Here is a 20343-nt window from a genome sequence, read left to right on the forward strand (position 1 = left end):
CCACTTCTTACCATTGACTGCAAGCCCAATCCACCTTGGTTTTTAGCCCTCCACAATGGCAAAGTTGGCATTGAACAAGTCTCTCTGATGCCTTGACATGTGCACTGAGAATTTTCTTGCCTCCCACTTAAGTGGTATGGAACAAGACAAAATGTGATTTATGGAACCATTCCAATCATGGAAAAGATTTTGGCTCATATGTTTATTAGATCCATTTTGTAGGATGTTGGAAGAATATTGCAGTTGCTGCAGGAGAGACCAGGCATGTGCAATCAAAATCTGCATGGAGAGCACCCTGCTTGACCAACATTATTATTATATTTTGTGTGGTCGCAAACAAGAGTAAACTAGATAATGTAGTGGATGTAATTAATTAGAATTTTCAACATATGTTAATTTTGTGTGCACAATCCTGAGGAAATATTGGATTGCATTGAGGGAGAAAAAGTTTAAAAGAAAAGGGCGGGGGCAATTGGCACATTTTGTACACCATAGTTCCCAAGAAGACACTTGGTTGCATAAAATTAGGCACTTGGCATTCTCCAATAAGAAGTTAGGTTTAAACTAAGTGGCCATTGTGTGAATGAGCTAGAGTTAGAATGGGACTTGAGGCTTTGGGGAGGAGAGGTGTAGGCCACCTGCTGTTATTTATTCCTTATTGCACATTTAGTAATGTGGATTTTGGGCAGGGTAGTGGGATCAAATCAAATCCTGTTTAATTATCCGTATATGGTTTGAATGATGCAGTTGAACAAGACCAGGTGCATAGCATGGATTGAAAATAGTGAGAGAGAGGACAAACACACATCCAACTCCCTGAGTGACATTCAAATTGATGGTACAGTTTCTGCCAATCCAGCCAGTCCTTCTGCCAGTGGAATGCTTGGGAGCAGCACTGATGGGAGAGGCCAGCTCCGAACAAAGCTAGGAATGCTCCTGTTGTGACTACATCTGCAAGAAATGCATCCAGCTACATCTATTAACAGACCGTGTTCAGGAGTTGGAGATGGAACTGGATTAACTCTGGATCATTTGGGAGGCTGAGGGGTTGATAGACAGGACATACATATAGGGTGGTAGTTGCACCCAAAGTGCAGGACACGAGTAACAAGTTGACTGTCAGGAGAGGGAAAGGGGATAGCCAGAATGCTGGTTGATATATGCCTCCCAGTGCTGGGTTAGGGACCTCTTGGATTAAGTCCATAGCATTCTTACGTGGGAGGGAGAGCAGACAGAGGTAATGGTCCATGTTAGTACCAGTGACATGGGTAGGAGGGTGACGTAGTTGTGCAAAGTGAGTTCAAGGAGTTAGGTGCTAAGTTAAAGGATAGGACCTCCAGGGTTGTGATCTCGGGATTGCTACCCATGCCACGTGCTAGTGAGGCCAGAAATTGTATGATCCTCCTGTTTAACGCATGGCTAAGGAGACAGTGCAGGAGGGAAGGCTTCAGATCTTTCAATCATTGGGACCTGAGCAGAAGAGAACTGGAGTGGGGCTAATAGCCTAGTGGGAAGATTTACTTGTGCTGCACATTGGGGGGGGGGGGTGGGGTGGGGGCGGTTAAACTAGAGTTGCAGGGGGATGTAACCAGAGTGCCAGAACAGAGAGGGGATGGTTGTGGAGAAATGTAGGCTTAACAACATTAAAAAGTCAGGAATCAGAAGGATCAGCATGAGCTGTGTGTATTTCAATGCAGGAAGTATTGTAGGAAAGGCAGAGAAGCTTAGGGCATGGATCAGCACATTGAACTATAACATTGTAGCCATTAGTGAGGCTTGCTTGAAGGAGGGGCAGGACTGGCAGCTCAGTGTTCTGGGGCTCTACTTTAGATGTGATAGAGTGGGAGGGGTTAAAGGGGGAGGAGTGGCATTTCTATTCAGGGAAAATGTTGTAGTAGTGCTCAGATAGGACAGACCAGAAAGATTATCAAAAGTATAAGGTTGTGATATTAGGTGACTTTAACTTTCTACAGATTGTCTGGGACTCCCATGCTGTAAAAGGGCTGTATGGGAAAGAGTTTGTCAAATGTGTTCAGGAAAGTTTCCTGAATCAGTACATAGAGGTTCCAACCAGACAGAGTGTGATACTATATCTCCTGTTAGGGAATGAGACAGGGCAGGTGACCAAAATCTCTGCAGGGGAACACTTTGCATCTAATGATCATAATACCATTAATTTCAAGGTAATTATAGAAAAGCATAAGTCTGGTCCATGGGCTGAGATTCTAAATTAGATAAAGGCCAATTTTGATGATGTCGTAAAGGATCTAGCAAGTGTGGATAGGGACAGATTGTTTTCTGGCAAAAGTGTACTTGCTAAGTGGGAGGCCTTCAAATGTGAAAGTTTGGGAATACACAGTTTGTACGTTCCTTTCAGAATAAAAAGCAACAGGTTTAGGGAACTTTGGTTTTTGAGAGAGATTGAGATCCTTTTTTTGAGGAGGTGCATAGCAAGTATAAACAGATTGGAACAAATGAGGTTCTTAAGTAAAGAAATGCAGGGGAACATTTAAGAAGGAAGTCAGGAGGGCTAAAAGAAGGTAGGAGGTTTCTCTATCAGACAAAGTGAAGGAGAGTCCTAAGGCTTATACGTATATAATAAGAGCAAAAGGATAGCAAGGGACAAAATTGGTCAACTGGAAGATCAGAGTGGTAACCTATGCATGCAGCCAAAAGAGATCTTATTGATTTTTTTTTTTGCATCTGTATTTACTCAGGAGATGGACACAGTCTATAGAAGTGAGGCAAAGCAGCAGTAGTGAGGTCATAGACCCTATGCAAATTACAGCAGAGGAGGTGTTTGCTGTCTTGAAGCAAATTAGGGTAGATAATTTCTCCAGTCTAACAAGGTGTTCCCTCAGACCCTGTGGGAGACTAGTGCAGAAATTGCAGGGGCTCTAGCAGAGGTATTTTAAACATTCTTAGGTGCCAAAGGATTAGAAGATAGCTACTGTTGTTCCATTGTTTAAGAAAGGCTCTAAAAATGGAACAGGAAATTATAGGACAATGATTCTGACATCAGTAGTGGGAAAGTTATTGGATGGAATGCTAAGGGACTGGGTACACAAGTATCTGGATAGGCGGGGACTGATTAGGGATAGTGAACAATGCTTTGTGCATAATAGGTAGTGTCTAACCAATCTTAGAGATTTTGAAGGAAGTTACCAGGAAAGTTGATGAAGACAAAGTGCATGTTGTCTATGTGGACTTCAGTAAGGTATTTGACAGTCCCACATGAGATGCTGTTCAAGAAGCTTCAGTCACTTGGCATTTAAAATGAGGTATTAAATTGAATTAGACTTTGGCTTCGTGGGAGAAGCCAGAGAGAGGTTGTAGATGGTTGTCTCTCTGACTGGAGGCCTTGGACTAGGGGTGTGGCGCAGTGATTGGTGCTGGGTTCATTAGTGTTTGCTGTCTGTATCAATGATCTGGATGATGATAGTAAGGTGGTAAACTCTTATCAGTAAATTTGTGGATGATACCAAGATTGGGGGTGTAGTGGACAGCGAGGAAGACTGTCAAAGCTCTCAGCAGCGTCTGGACCATCTGGAAAACTGGGCTGAAAAATGGCAGATGGAATTTAATGTAGACAAGTGTGAGGTGTTGCACTTTGGGAGGGCCAACCAGGGTAGGTCGTGAATGGTGGGGCACTGAGGGGTACAGTAGAAGAGCAAGATTTGAAAATACCTGTCACTTTCAAGGCATTTTGGATGTCACAGGGAGAATAGGGACATAAAGAAAACTTTTGGCACATTGGCCTTCATAATTCAAAGTTTTGAGCACAGGTGTTGGGATGTTATTTTGAAATTGTATAAGACTATGGTGAGGCCTAATTTGCGGTATTGTGTGCAGTTTTGGTCCCTTACCTGAAGGAAAATGTAAATAAGCATGATTCATTGCAGAGAAAATTTACAAGGATGTTACCAGGATGCGAGGACCTGAGTTGTAAGGAAAAGTTTAACAGGTTAGGACTTTATTTCTGAGAACATAGAAGATTAAGGTTAGATTTGGTAGCGGTATACAAAATTTTGAGGGGTATAGATAGGGTAAATGAATGCAGGCTTTTTACACTGAGGTTGGGTGAGATTAGAACTAAAGGTCATGGGTTAACACTGAAAGGTGAAATGTTTAAGGGCAACATGAGGGGGAGCCTCTTCACTCAAAGTAGTGAGGGCATAGAATGAGCTGCCAGCTGAAATGGTAGATGTAGATTCTTTTTCAACACCTTAGAAAAATTTGGATAGGTACGTGGATGGGGGGGTGGGTGGTGTGGGGGGCTTTAGTCCAATTGCAGGTTGATGGGACTAGGCAGATTAATTGCTTGGCATGGACTAGATGGGCTGAAGGGCCTGTATCTGTGCTGTTGTGTTTGTGACTCCAGCAGTCTGATAATAAGCAGTGAGGGTATGCAATATTAGTGTGGGTAGTCAGTTTGCTTAGATGTAGCTAGTTATAATTACAGCTTGTGAAAAATTGGATCCCAAAAGGGTAAATGCAATAACCACCATTGTGATCAGTAGCAAATTAGGGGGAAAGTCAATAATTTATTGAAAACAATAACCTTGTAGAAATACCAAATAATTAGCAAATTAATATTTTGCAATTATGAGATACTACACTGTTTTAAGGAAAAGGGGTCATGTATTGAAAATAATCTAAATGGGATAGAACAGTTGTTGCAATAATCACTAAAATGTTAAGATGGACTTAGGTAATTTTGGAAGTATTTAATGATTTATATAGTAAATACAGGTGATAGAAATATTGGAATGGACTCTGAAATAATTTGTGTAGGACGTTCCATAATTGTGAGAATACTAAGAATAGGGGAAGAGCTGATTTACTGCAACAATAAGGGGGATGATCTTCATAGTTTTCAAAATTTTGAAAGATTTTTGTAGGAGGAAGCACAGATAGTTTCAATTTGTGAGGTAGAACAAAGCCATCAGCATGCCATTTTAAAAAAAAGGGAAAATTAAATAAAATTCCACAAGGAAAAGTGTGGTTGAACTGTAAGCACAAATAAAGCAAAATGCCTAGGTTGATTGAGACTTGGAAGGAAAATGCATTAATAGATGTTGAGTGTGTAAGTGAAAAGGAAATATGGAGTTGCATATTAGGAAGATCAGGACTGTTGTACTGGACTAAAATATAACGATTATGTTCTGTGTAGTGGTAGAGAAGAGATACAGGTATCATTAAATTCAACGATAAGATCAATGTGTTAGGGTTAAATTATGTTTCAGCATTTCATATTATTTCACAACAGTTAAGTGGTTATACATTTGAGTAGAACATAGAAACATAGAAAAGCTACAGCACAAAACAGGCCCTTCGGCCTACAATGCTATGCCGAACATGTACTACTTTTAGAAATTACCTAGGGTTACCCATAGTTCTCTATTTTTCTTAGCACCATGTACCTATCTAGGAGTCTCTTAAAAGACCCCATCATATCCACCTCCACCACCGTTTTCACACACTCACCAGTCTGCGTATAAAAAAAAACAACAACTTACCCCTGACATCTCCTCTGTACCTACTTCCAAGTACCTTAAAACTGCCCTATTGTGTTAGCCATTTCAGCCCTGTGAAAAAAGCCTCTGACTATCTACACGACCAATGCCTCTATCAGGTCACCTGTCATCCTCCGTCGCTCCAAGGAGAATAGGCCAAGTTCACTCAACCTATTCTCATAAGGCATGCTCCCCAATACAGGCAACATCCTTGTAAATCTCTGCACCCTTTCTATGGTTTCCACGTCCATCCTGTAGTGAGGCGACCAGAACTGAGCACAGTACTCCAGGTGAGGTCTGACCAAAGTATGTTAACAAACTAAGAAGATGGCATTATTACAACGTAAGGACATAGTGGCTGTAACCAGACATATTTGAGGTTTGTAGGGATCAAGAAACTTGATACATTTAGTTAAAACATTTTCATGAGAGATAGGAGGGACAGTGAGGAATGGAGATTGTGGAACCATCCTAACTATCATTCAAATGGGTCATGTTAAGAAATGGAAAGGGAAATGGTGAGAAGGTGTAGGGGATTAGGGATCAACTATGTAGTGATAGTAAAATGTGAAAGCTGATTGAGGATTTATAATATTACATGAGTTTAAACCATCTGAAGATGGGGAAATAAAAATGGTTAAAATATAATTATCTTTAAGACTACTACTCAGATTAGTGTTTTAGACCAAATTCTAATTATTGATTTAGTTCTGGGGAATGAGGTTTTTTTTTAATACTGCTGATTATAAAGAGGGCAATTTGGGTTTTAGTGACTACAACACAAGATTAATGCAACAATGAGGAAGGACAATGAAGAATGACAGAAAATGTTGAATGAGGAAAACATAGATATATTAAATTCATTCTTGTGTATGATACTTTTTAACAACCAGCTTCTTAAGTAATTGGCAGATGTGCTCAAATAGGGAAATAGTTGCCCAAGGATGAAAGATAAAGGAAATACAGATATTAGGGTGTAAGTTTATCTTCAGAATTTCAATGACCAGATATCTCTTAATAGGCTTCCTAAAAAATTTGCAGCTGTGAAGTATATTAACTTTTTGTATAACATGATTATAGCCAAGTATTGGGAAAAGTTGTAGTTCAGCCACAATCTTATTGAATGCTGGACAAGCTCAGGATGAAGTTTAGTTGGGGGATGGCTAATGGGAAAAATTGATTACTCGTGTGACAATCTTCATATAATACATAACAATAAGGGGCAGGAGAAAGAGAATTGAAGTAAATGGGTGTAATTCTAAATTGAAGAAATTTGAAAGTTATAAAGTGTTTATTTTTATTCTCAGTGTACACATACTGAACTTGAATGTTTGGACTTGTTGATAACGCAAGGGTAGACGGATTTCCCGAACAATGAGATTGGCTAGTGCAACATGTAGGCTGACAGAACTTAATGTCAATAAGTAAGTAGTGTTGGGGAGGGGAGGAGAGAAAAGAGTATGAACTTAATGAGATGTCTCAAGGGTATGGATAACCAGAAGGTTTTAAAGATAAAATTGCATGGGAACATGGAATTAGTTTTACATTACTGTACCAATGAACAGCTTCCATCTGTTCCAGAATTCTCAACAGTTGAAAGAACAGATTTTCTATGTTAGACCTGATTCTACGGGCCTGATTGTTTTATAGTTGTTCTAAGATTTGTAACTATTCAGTGTTAGCTCAGAAAGAAGAATAAGGGTAAGCAAATAGTGATGGAGTGGTAATTATTCATACAATAGGGACTGAAATTCTATTTTTTTTCTAAGGTAGTGCAGAATATTTTCTGTTGTATATCAGGATAGATATATATCCAATACTTTTAAACCTTATTTTGTTGTATTGTAGGCACTGTTGGAGAAACTGTGTTGCATGTTGCAGCATTATATAACAGTAAGGAAGCTGCAACTATATTGCTCAATGCCTTCCCATTCTTAATCGATGAGCCAATTGATTGTGAGATGTACAAGGGTAAGTTACTACAATCTTTAATTAAAATGTTAGAAGATACACACATTCTTCAGTAAACCAGTTTTGCAATGTATATTGGTTTAAATTCATTCCAAATATGCTTCAATACGAAGTAACATACACAAAATGCTGGAGGAACTCTGCAGTTCGGGCAGCATCTATGAAGAAGAATAAGGAGCTGACATTTTGGGCCAAGTCTCTTTATCAGGACTGTAAAGAAAGGGTGGGGGGGGGGGGAAGCCAGAATGAGAAGGTGGGGGAAAGGGAAGGAATATGAGCTAGAAGGTGATTGGTGAAAACAGGTGATGGGGAAGGTAGGTGGGTGAGGAAAGGGGTGAAGTGAGATCCTGGGAGGTGATGGGTGGAAAAGGTTAAAAGGCTGAAGGGGAAGGAATCTAATAGGAGCGGACAGTGGATCATAGTAGAAAGAGGAGGGGGATGGGTACCTGAAGGAGGTGAACAGGTAGGTGAGAAGTAAGGAACAAGAGGGGAGCCAGAAAAGGGAATGGTAAAAGGGCGGGGGGGGGAGAAATTATTGAAGATTAGAGAAACTGATGTTCTTGTGGTCAGATTGGAAGCTACAAGCTTGACTGTGTGCATACTTATGTACTGTAAAGTAGTGTAAATGAAGATGCATAAGCGTATTATGAGTGTTGTAAGAAACAATTGAGAAAGCTCTGAAGATACAGGATAACTATTCACAATATAAGATCATATTTGAAACTTTAATTAACACTGCTGAGAGTAAAATTTATCCAAACCTGTAAAAGGAAAGTCACTTTTTTTCCCTTTATTTGACTTCTGTTTTTTTTTGTGTGATCATTAGATTTCTGCCTTCCTATCAATTGAATTCCTTTCTCGAATTACCAATGTTTTGTCATTCTTGATAATTTCTTTCTTTTCATTCTCCTTAACATCTGTGACTTGGGCATTGTTAACCCATTGTCCCATTGTCTTCAGCATCTCCCCTTGGTGGTTTAAATCCTGTTTATTAGTTTTGCCTTAGTCACACTAAGCTCTATTTCCTCACCGCCCCCCCCCCACCTCCCGTGCCGATTACAAATTACTGCCTTGCGATAAAAGGTTGTGGCAATCCGTTGCACCTTAAGTTTAACTTCAAATCCATATTTATCTTGGTAGCAAGTTCCTCTTCTATCTTCATTAATTTGAGCTAAATCTTGTAGCACAGTGGAAAATCTGCATGGTGTTAGCAACCACATGAATATCAGAAATAGAGTTCAATAGATATGACTTTTTGTATGGTGATTCTATATGAACAAATTAATTTCAGTGAGATTAAGGTCACTAAATGGATAAAAAATACCTTTCTTTCTTTTTCCTCTTCCAACTTCAGTTTTTCTATGAGATTAAACTTGATACCATTCTTTGGGTTTTGAGGTGGCAGATGAGTTGGTGCTATAGACTTCTCTGCAGATGGGGCAGAAGGTAGTTAATTAGGTGGGTAGTATGGAAGTTAACTTCCTTGTTTTACCATTTGCATTGTTCTTCTGCCTGCTTTGAAGCTTGGACTTGAGATTCTCAATGTTGTTTTGAATGCTTTGCCTCCACTTTGAGTGGTCAAGGGATGGAATTCCAACTAGTTGGAGGAGTTGTACTTTTTCAAGAAGGCTTGAGATTTGGAGAACAGGTTATGAATTTATGACACAAGTTGTCTCCTCCAATTTTAGAATTTCAATAGGGATACTATCTGCTCCCAATACTCTAGTTTTTTTTATTATTAGTTGTGATGTGACCATTTTAACTTGTCAGTAATGGGTATTGCCAAAGCTAGATTAGATAGTTTGTATTTGAATGGTGCAGGAACATTCAAGTAGAGGACAAGGTCTCTATTGAGAGGCTCTTTTTGAAGCAATTCATCCATCAGGTACTGACTGTATCTTGACAATGTTCTTTCTTCTTGGTTCTCAGTGGAGTTGGATGTTGGGTCATTGAGTGCTTTGGTCTTAAAGAACCCTTGTATGTTCTGATTATCAGCACATAGCTGGACATCCTGACCTTATATTTTCTAATTTAGTTTGTTCTTTATGTGATGGTTTTCTTTTGGCCATCAAATGCCCATTGGGCTTTGTCTTGTCTCTTGAGGCCTGGTGAGGTTTCCATTTACATCAAGTAGCTCACAAATTTCCTGCTCATGCTCTCAAAACAAGCCCTGTAATTACCTGATGAAGAAGGCAAGAATCTGTTTATAGATGATTGCTACCCATCGTGGACTTCAGAGAAGTTTTGATGCTGTGAGCACTTTTCAACTCCTGTTGTTGGGAGATATCAGGCTGCCTGTGAGGTGCTTTGAAGAAGAGCTCTTAAGTTTCCTTGAGATAATTAACATTAATTTTGTTATTACTCTTTTAGTGTACTTAGTGCATGATGGTTTAATACAAGTCTACTTGATATTTGAATAATGAATATGCTAAGTAATTTTTAGACTAAATAATTTGAAATTTTGGACTAAACCGCTTCTAGACAAATATCTTAAAATTTTTGAAGTCTCCCTGCATGTTTAATTCCAAGTTTTTGTTACAGTGTATTGTTGGTCTTGGTAATAACTCTTTGGAATATGAAAGCATTCACATTATTTTTGTTTATTTTTGTATGATTAATTCAAGAAATGAAAGTCACAGATGAAGCAAATTTAAGAATATACCCTTATTACTTGACAAAATTAAATTTGCTGTAATTGAATAGCTGATATGTCTTCAGGTGAAACCGCATTGCACATTGCAGTGGTGAATCAGAATGTGGAACTTATTAAGGAACTGCTGGCACTAAATGCAGATATAAAACATTCTCGTGCTGTGGGAACATTTTTCACCCCAGGAAAAGACTGTCGATGTTATTATGGTATGGTAAGACTTCTAACATTATGTTTACAATTAAGCATTGTTTTGGATAGTTTTGGTGTTTTAGTACTTCAATACAATTCTTAATTGCTTCAATAGAAGTATGAATATTTCTATAAAGAAAACTAACATTGGGTGATACCTCTGAGTTGCCAATTCCCTTTCATATCTCTTACAGTATTCCACACTGATGTCTTGAAGGAATGTTGAAATATTATTGGACTTGACTGCTTGTTTATGAGGAAGAATTGCATTTCTACAAAATGACCCATATTGCCATTTTCTATAAACAAAGCTGTGTAATCCGTACAAGATTCAAGAAACACAAGTTGGGGGGAAAAATCCTGTTGACATTTTTCTCTGTATTAATTCCATGAAACCAAATTTTATTCTGTATCTCAAAATCTTGGTTTGTGACTTGCAAGTTATTTAAGAGGAAATTTCCATTACCCAAGTTGCCATAACAGGGGGATTGCCTGTAATTTTCTCAATTCATCATCTGAGCAAATTTGAATGGCCTAAGATCTTTATTTCAAATTACCTATCTTATTGTTTTAAACTTTTAGGATACAATTATTTTTTTCAATACAGCTTTAAAATTACTCCTTATTAAGTTTAAATTACTCCTTATTAAGTTAAATTGATATCCTTTTATTATTTTGGCTATTTTAACTAGAGATATTCCAGGATTATGTTGTATGCAGTATAAGGTGAGAAAGCCTAAATTACCTCACCTTTTTTGATTGGGTTTAGTATGGATTTGTAATGGAGTGTTTATGTGGTCACCTACACATCTCTGTAACAGGTTATGGTTTCTATTCTCACAGTCTCCTCCAGCTGGATTTGATCAGGGAGGTAGCTGCCTTTGATGCAAACAGATGTATTTTATTTAAACACAAGGAAAGCATCTTATTCATGTAGTTTACGGAGTAGGCATGCAGCACTGCCAGCAAGTTGCATATTTTAATGTAACACCACCCCCACCCCCAACCCCTAGAGTAATTGACTTTAATCTTAGAGCTGTTAGGTCATTGAAGATGATGAACATAGAGAGAAATTCTATCTGGCAAATTATAGCAATACTATATCTTTGAAAACTTCCCATTTAATTTGTATGATTTTCCCCTTTTTTCATCAATTTTTAACCCGTTTATTTTTGAATATTATTAAAGAGATGAATCATACAAATTGATGCCTAAATAACTTCCTTATTAATGAATAACTTCCTTATTAATGAAAATAATTGTGGGAGTCAGAGAAGTGTGTTGAAGCCAGCACATCTGATTTTTTGCTCCACTGGTGGATGTTTTTTTCAACATGCATCTCAATTGTTAGGTGTTATCCAATGTGTATCTTGTGTGTACATTCCACATTAGAGTCAGCTATGACAAATTCACAAGTGCCAAGCCTTAGACTTACATGGGCTTTAAAAAGTCCCACAATGGGCTGCTTTAGAATATAGAGGCATTAAGAGTTTCCCAGCTTCTTGGCATTGGCTATTACAATCTTTTGATCGTGGATATGTGGAAATTGCATTCAGGAGAAATGGCCTTATTCCTGAATGGGCAGGGTATATTTCCACAAGGATAGGGTTCAGTCTACTGTGTGAATAACATGTTAAGCTGTATTATTTTACTGCTCCTATAATTGTCACCATGCAAAACTGGGAATAACTAACAGATTCAAAAATTAGAAGGCTGATCTCTCATGACCTTGCTTTGTCCCACAGTTCTCTGTGGAATTTCAAATATAATTATCTGGATAGACAGGGTCTGATTAGGAACAGTCAACATGGATTTGTGCGTGGAAGGTCATGTTTGACAAATCTTATTGAATTTTTTGATGAGGTTACTAGGAAAGTTGACAAGGGTAAAGCTGTGGATGTTGTCTATATGGACTTCAGTAAGGCCTTTGACAAGGTTCCACATGGAAGATTAGTTAGGAAGGTTCAATCGTTAGGTATTAATATTGAAGTAGCAAAATAGATTCAGCAGTGGCTGGATGGGAGACGCCAGAGAGTAGTGGTGGATAACTGTCAGATTGGAGGCCGGTGACTAGTGGTGTGCCTCAGGGATCTCTACTGGGTCCAATGTTGTTTGTCATATGTATTAATGATCTGGATGATGGGGTGGTAAATTGGATGAGTAAATATGCAGATGATACTAAGATAGGTGGGAGTTGTGAATAATGAAGTAGGTTTTCAAAGCTTGCAGAGAGATTTAGGCCAGTTAGAAGAGTGGGCTGAAAGATGGCAGATGGAGTTTAATGCTGATAAATGTGAGATGCTACATTTTGGTAGGACTAACCAAAATAGGACATACATGGTAAATGGTAGGGCATTGAAGAATGCAGTAGAACAGAGGGATCTAGGAATAATGGTGCATAGTTCCCTGAAGGTGGAATATCATGTGGATAGGGTGGTGAAGAAGGCTTTTGGTATGCTGGCCTTTATAAATCAGAGCATTGAGTATAAGAGTTGGGATGTAATGTTGAAATTATATAAGGCATTAGTGAGGCCAAATTTGGAGTATTGTGTACAGTTCTGGTCACCAAATTATAGGAAGGATGTCAACAAAATAGAGAGAGTACAGAGAAGATTTACTCGAATGTTACCTGGGTTTCATCACCTAAGTTACAGAGAAAGGTTGAACAAGTTGGGTCTTTATTCTTTGGAGCGTAGAAGGTTAAAGTGGGACTTGATAGAGGTATTTAAAATTATGAGGGGGATAGATGGAGTTGACGTGGATGGGCTTTTTCCATTGAGAATGGGGGAGATTCAAACAAGAGCACATGAGTTGAGAGTTAAAGGGCAAAAGTTTAGGGGTAACATGAGGGGGAACTTCTTTACTCAGAGAGTGGTAGCTGTGTGGAATGAGCTTCCAGCAGAAGTGGTTGAGGCAGGTTCGATGTTGTCATTTAAAGTTAAATTGGATAGCTATATGGACAGGAAAGGAATGGAGGGTTATGGGCTGAGTGCAGGTCGGTGGGACTAGGTGAGAGTAAGAGTTCAGCATGGACTAGAAGGGCTGAGATGGCCTGTTTCCATGCTGTAATTGTTTTATGGTTAAATCTGTTCCCACCTGTATTGTTGTTTCCAACATTGACCAGAACTTCTCTCTGCTTCCTACCTCTCTCTCAAAGTATTATAATAGTTTCAAAATTAAGTCCGAAGTTGCCTTCTGTTATTCATTGCATTTATTCCTCCAGATTTGCTAATTCAATTTTATTTTAATTAACCAAGGTGGGAGTAGTTCAGCAGTGGCTGATACTGTTGTTGCTAGAATGTGTGTCCCCCTCTTGGGAACCTGCTTATATAGGATACTTGTCAGATATTTTTCAAAAACCCAAGGTTGATCAAGTACAAAAATCAGCATTTTAGTGACTAATTACAATTCAGATTACAACCAGAGGGGGTAATAATGCTTATATCTAAGATATCCACCCAGTTAAAAGAGCATGAGTGAGTGCCTTGCAGAATGATGCAATGCTCTGTTAACTCTGCAGAAATAGCAAAACACTATGCTATCCATCTGCAAATAATTAATTTAATTTCAGCCACTTTTCTATTTTAAAATTTGTTTTAGGTTTAAATGAGCAGAAATCTTAAGCAGAGATATATCCTGAGAGGCAGCAGGGTTTCGTTTGCATAGTGTTTTTGCTCATCATATTGCTTTCCTTCCACCAATCATTCCAGGCTTGGAAGGAGTGTAGACCATATTTGTAATACAAACAAAATCAGTTTATTTGAACACACAGCAAACAGGTTATTTGTCAGGTTTCAGAACAGATCACACCATGCTGTGTGTATGTTATAGATCAAGTACAGGGTGGGTTCCACAACACCAGTTGCAGCAAACCAGCAGGTGGAATCCATACTTTTTTTTCTAGATTACATTTTTCCATTGTAAAGACTCCATTTAGTGCTAAATTAAAAGATTGCAGAAAATAGCACACATTCCATGCTCAACTTTGGAGAATGCATTCCTATTTTGCATTGATCACTGAAGAAAATTCAATAAGTGAAGAACTTATGAACTGTGGAAAGCAAGGAAATATTTAAATTTCTGCTGCTTTCTTTAAAACTCCTGTAGTAACCATTTTTTTTTTCCTTTCTATGTTAGGAGAATATGTTTTATCATTTGCAGCCTGCATTGGAAATGAACAGATAGTTAAAATGATTGTGGCACATGGGGCACCTTTAAATGCACAAGATAAACAAGGTAGGATCGATATTATTACATGTAATTAAATTTAACTACTGTTTGGGTTGTTTTCCAATATTGTGGCATTCATTATTTCTACATATTGCAGCATCTTAATTGCAATGACACGGATTACTTATTTAGCGGTCACTCAGTTGATGTAAGAAGGCTTACAATTTCAATTGAAGATCATAAATCAGCCATCCTTTCTCAAGGATAAATGCTGAATCAATTTTTTTTTAATAACAAAACATACATAAAGTGAAATGGCTTGACTCACCAGTATGCTGGACCCATCAGAGTTGGCAGCATGTTTGGATAAGAGTGAGATGGAATAAAGCTTGGCGATCAGCTTTGACTTCAGACACCATGAAATCTCATGGCACAAGGTCAAAGATACAAAAGGAAACTGTTACCACAGAGTTTCTCCTAGAATTGATAAATTTCAGCTCTAAGCTAATCAACTCATAGAAGAAACACTAGAAGACCTCTGTGGTGGAATTCAATGCCCATAACCAAGCATGCCTTGGTAGCACTGCAACTATCTGAACTAAGGGTGTCCTGAAGGATGTAAAAGACTGTGTTTCCAGTACTTCGTGAGCAAGGAAACATGATGGATAAAAATTGTTTGACTTCACCTTCATGAATCTACCTGCTGCAGACATGGAACAGGATTAGGCCATTTGGCCCATTGCATCTGCTCTGCCATTCAACTATGATTGACTTATCTTTGGTCTCAATCCTATTTTCCTGCCTTCTCCCTGTAAACTTCGACATCCTTATTAATCAAGAGTCTTATCAATCACTTAACTTGGACTCCACAGATTCACCACCCTGTAGCTAAAGAAATTCCTCCTCATCACTGTTTTAAAGGAATAGCTTGTATTCTGAGGCTTTGATTTCTGCTCCTAGTCTCTCCCACTATAAGAAACATCCTCTCCAAGTCCACTTTATCTTGGCCTTTCAATATTCTATAGGTTTCACTGAGATACCTTCCCTTCTCTTTCTAAAATCCATTGTACAGGCCTAGAACCATCAAGCAGTCCTCAAGCGTTACCCCTTTCATCCCTGGGATCATTCACATAGGCCTCTTCTGGAAACTCTCCAATGCCAAAACATCCATCTTTAGGTATGGGTCCCAAAACTGTTCACAATATTCTAAACGTGGTCAGACCAACAGCTTGTAAAGCCTCTGCATTATATCCTGCTTTTATGTTCTATCCTCTTGAATGCTTACAATGCATTTGCCTTCCTTACCACTGACTCAACATGCAAGTTAACCTTCAGGGAATCCTGCACTAGGACTCCCAAGTGCACCTTTGCACCTCTGAACTCAGAATATTTTCTCCATTTAGAAAATAGTCTTTTCCTTTATTTCTTTTGCCAAAGTGCATGACTATACATTTCCCTACATTATATTTCATCTGCCACTTCTTTGCCCATTTTCCCAATCTGTCTAAGTCCTTCTGCCAACTCCTGGCTTTCTCAACACTATCTGTTCCACCTGTTTTGTATCATCTGCAAATCTGGCCACAAAGCCAACAATACTGTCATCCAGATCATAAACATATAATGTGAAAAGTAGTGGACCAAATACTGGCCCATAAGGAATACCACTAGTCACTGGCAGTCAACCGGAAAAGGCTCCCTTTCTTCCCACCATTTACCAATCTTCCATTCATAGTAGTACTTTTCCTGTAATAGTGTGGGCTCCTAACTTGTTTAGCAGCATCATGTGTGTGACACCTTGCCAGAGACCTTTTTAAAAATCCAACTAAATAACACACACTGACTTTCTCCTTTGTCTATACGGCTTGTTACTTAGAATTCCAACAGATCTGTCAAACAAGATCTCCCCTTGAGCAAATCATTATGGAGTCCCTTTCAGCCTTTTTTATAATGTGCTTCCAAGTTTCCTGAAACCTCGTCCATATAATGGACTTTAAAATCTTGCCAACCACTGAAGTCAGGCTAACCATTGATCCCAGAGAGCCCTGTAATCAGTGTATTGACCTTGTGGAAACAGAGATCCTTCTTAACACCAAGAATATGCTCAATCATATAATGTGATTCTTCCATTGTGTGAAATAGAACAGATAAGGTGATATGAAATTGGGAATTCTTGAAGCTGTGGAGCTTCAATATACTCCACCAAAATCTATACCTCGTGGCCCAGCATATCTCACATTCTACTATTATGATCAAAGCAAGAGATCATCTCAGGTTCAGAGAATTGCAGTAGGGGCAAGGCAGAGTAACACTGGGCTTACTTAAAAATGAAATGCCAATTGGGTGAAGGACTGCATGTGTGCCAAAAAACAAATACAGTATGAAATGGAGTGAAGTGATCCCAAAATCGACAGATTGGATCGGTGTGCAGTGTTGACATAACTAGTGACGAGCCATTAGACAATTAATAGAAGCAGGAGACTTCAAATTAGTTCTTATCCTTAGCAGTCGTGGGACCCAGTATGAGAATGCTAATAACTTGACTGAAACAGTTGCAAGCTAGTTCAAACAGATGTATAAAGCAGATTCTACAGCCTGACCTCTTTCCCAAGATCCCTATAATCACACAAGCCAATTCTGGACATTCTATATGAAATCAAGAAGTTGCTGAAAATGCCTTCTAGAGTTGGTCTTTCATTCCAATCCTAATTGTGCTTCCTAGTTCCAGTACTATCACAGTTCCAGTTCCAGTACTATCACAGTTCCAGTTCCAGTACTATCAGTACTATCACAGTTCCAGTTCCAGTACTATCAGTACTATCACAGTTCCAGTTCCAGTACTATCAGTACTATCACAGTTCCAGTTCCAGTACTATCACAGTTCCAGTTCCAGTACTATCAGTACTATCACAGTTCCAGTTCCAGTACTATCAGTACTATCACAGCTCCAGTTCCAGTACTATCAGTACTATCACAGTTACAGTTCCAGTACTATCAGTACTATCACAGCTCCAGTTCCAGTACTATCAGTACTATCACAGTTCCAGTTCCAGTACTATCAGTACTATCACAGCATTGACATTCATGCAGCACTCACACGCCAGTAGCTCCTCTCCACTGATGCCTAATTTGGGTTGTACTAGAACCACCTCGCTTCACTCCTTCACCCAAATCCTGCATGAACCTAAACTAAAGAGCTGAATGCCAGAGGTGAGGTGACTGTGACTGCCTTGAAATCAAGGTAGGCTTTGACCAGGCACGGCATAAAAGAACTCTAGTAAAGTTTGCACTACTCAGATGGCTGTGGTTGCTAAGTCAATCGTTCCAGTCCTAGGCCATCCCCGTTAAGAGTTGCTTAGGGCAATAACATAAGCCCATTCATCTTCATCTATTTCATTAATGACCTCCCATTATTGAGTCAGCAGCTGATAAGTGCACAATGGTCAAATCCATTCTTCAGCCATCTGTGCTGTGTGCAGCAAGACCCAAACAATGTTCACACAGAGGTTGGGAAGTGGTAATAACTTTTGAGTTGAGCGATGGCCACCTCCATCAAGAGAAAGCAGAACCATTTACTGTTGATGTTCAGTGGCATTGGTGTCTGCTGTCTCCACATCTTCAACATCCCGAGGTCCACCATTAACAAGAATTTCACTGGACTAGCCTTGTCAATACTTGACTATAAGTGCAGGTTTGAAGCTGGATATGGTGTGTAACCCACTTCTAACGTTCCAAAAATGTTTTACTTTCCACATGATGCAAATCAGAAATCTGATGGAATAAGTGCTTGCTTTAAGTACTGCTTCAATAACATCAGGAAGATTGCGAATGCATACAGGCTGCTTGGTTGGCATTTTATCAAGCACCCCTCTTCCTCCTACAAGTGCAAACATTACGTGCCATTCTAATGCACAGCAAAAGCTATGCTGTCAGCACCTCACAAACCTGTAGTCCAGAAGGGCAAAGGCATGAGACATATGAGAATGTCACTCCCTGTTTCCCTCCAAGTCTCATGCCACACTGACTTGGAAATGTATCACCATTTCTTCATCACTGTGGGATAAACACTGGACTATGTGAGTATCTTCACCAAGAGGGTTGCAGTGCGTCATCAACACCTGTTCAGAGTGGACAGGAATGGACAATAAATTGCTAGCTTTGTAGCAATGCTTGTATTCCAAAATAAAGGAAAATTTGATTATTTGTTTACTTGCCTGTCTAAGCAGCCCCTTCATGTTTTCCATGTCAAAATGCATTGCTTGTGATTGTTGAAGAGCTCTTCTGATTATTGTCTTTTCAACTTAGTATGCCCAAATTCATTGTTTTAATATTTATTTAATTTTATTCTACCATGCTGTTTGCACTAAATCAAGACAACTAGATTAAGGGTGTCCTAAAGTACAGTATATTAGGATTTACAAGGATGTTGCAGGGTCTCGAAAACCTGAATTATAAGGAAAGATAGAAGTGGTTTGGACTTCATTCCTTGGAATGTAGAAGGCTGAAAAAAGATTTGATAGAGGTATGCAGAATTGAGGGGTATAGATGCGATTAATGCAAACAGGCTTTTTCCATTGAGGTTCAGTGGTACTGCAATTAGAGGTCATGGGTTAAGGGTGAAAGGTGAAAAGCTTGAGGGGAACTTATTCACTCAGAGGGTAGTGAGTGTGGAACAAGCTACAGCGCAAGTAGTGCTTGCAAACTTGATTTCAATGTTTGAAGATAAGTTTGAGTAGGTACACGGATGGAGCGCTGTGGTCTTGGTTGATGGGAGTAGGCAGCACGGACTAGACAGGCTGAAGGGTCTGTTTCTGTGCTGTACTTTTCTATGACTCTACCTTGGAGCTGGAAGGAATACCTATTGGGCACTCCTTCATTGTGGTCTTATTTATTCTGACAATTCAGTTCTATTTTGGTTTAACTATTCATGACTTAAAGATGGAGAGAACCAAATGATAATTAAAAAATATAACTGGCAAATGACCAAATTAAGAATATGGTGAAAATATTCACTATCCCAGGTAACCTGCTGCATCCTAGAAAGTTGATAAGCAACCAAGATCCAACAGTACCTCTCAATATAACCAGTACTGCAGTAGGCAATATTGGAAAATTATTTTTATATGAAAACTACATTTAAAATGTAGTGAATTGATTTTCATCTCTTTCACTTGAATTGTACTCCGGTATGAATATGTGGGAGAGGGGGTGGTAATATGAATGATGATGATCACCATTCTGTATACTCCTGATGTTTTCAAGCCACACAGCACAACCAGACCCCTTGGTCCACTAAGTCCACACCAACTATGAAACCCCCATTTACTCTCATCACATTTTATTTTATCTACTATTCTATCAGTTCTGTCCAGATGCTCACCAAACACTAAGGGGCCATTTTAGGGTATCTTTGGGATATTAGAGGAAACTGAAGAACCCGGAGGTATCCAGATGGTCATAGATAGAAAATGTGCTTTCCATACTGAGCACCAGATTTCAGAGTTGAACAAGAGTGGTCAGCTCGCAACTCTGCACTATGCCACCCTCAATTATGCTAATTTGGAGGTATAAAAATGTGCATTTTCAGAGTGGAGGGTTATGAATATGCAATATGCCAATAATTGGATCTTTGAAGTGGAAGAACAAAAGTAGGTCGTAGTCATCTCTGATGGAGATGAGTTGTAGGTACAAAATCAGTGCTCGAAGATCTCTAATACCTATAAAGGTCTTGACATAGAAACTCATTCTTACTTGCTTTTGTTAAATCATGAAATAATAAGGGCTGTATGATTTATTCCCCTTCTGAGAAGTGGTTCTACTGGCTTCCACTGAAGTTTGATTGGAAAC

At 39.0% G+C, this 20343-nt stretch overlaps 1 protein-coding gene across 2 annotated transcripts in view; it reads left to right on the top strand.

Annotated features, from left to right (window-relative positions):
• LOC134344787 (transient receptor potential cation channel subfamily V member 5-like) overlaps positions 1 to 20343 on the top strand; it is an 89021-nt gene that overhangs the window by 30625 nt on the left and 38053 nt on the right. Inside the window, exons 3-5 of one of the 2 annotated variants that reach the window (XM_063044878.1) lie at positions 7365 to 7487; positions 10206 to 10346; positions 14467 to 14565. In XM_063044878.1, coding sequence (XP_062900948.1) covers positions 7365 to 7487; positions 10206 to 10346; positions 14467 to 14565 — 363 coding nt within the window. The remainder of the gene's footprint in view (positions 1 to 7364; positions 7488 to 10205; positions 10347 to 14466; positions 14566 to 20343) is intronic. The other variant, XM_063044879.1, reaches the window with a different exon arrangement.

Source organism: Mobula hypostoma, chromosome 4 (genome assembly GCF_963921235.1).
Source record: "Mobula hypostoma chromosome 4, sMobHyp1.1, whole genome shotgun sequence".
Taxonomy (NCBI): Eukaryota; Metazoa; Chordata; class Chondrichthyes; order Myliobatiformes; family Myliobatidae; genus Mobula; species Mobula hypostoma.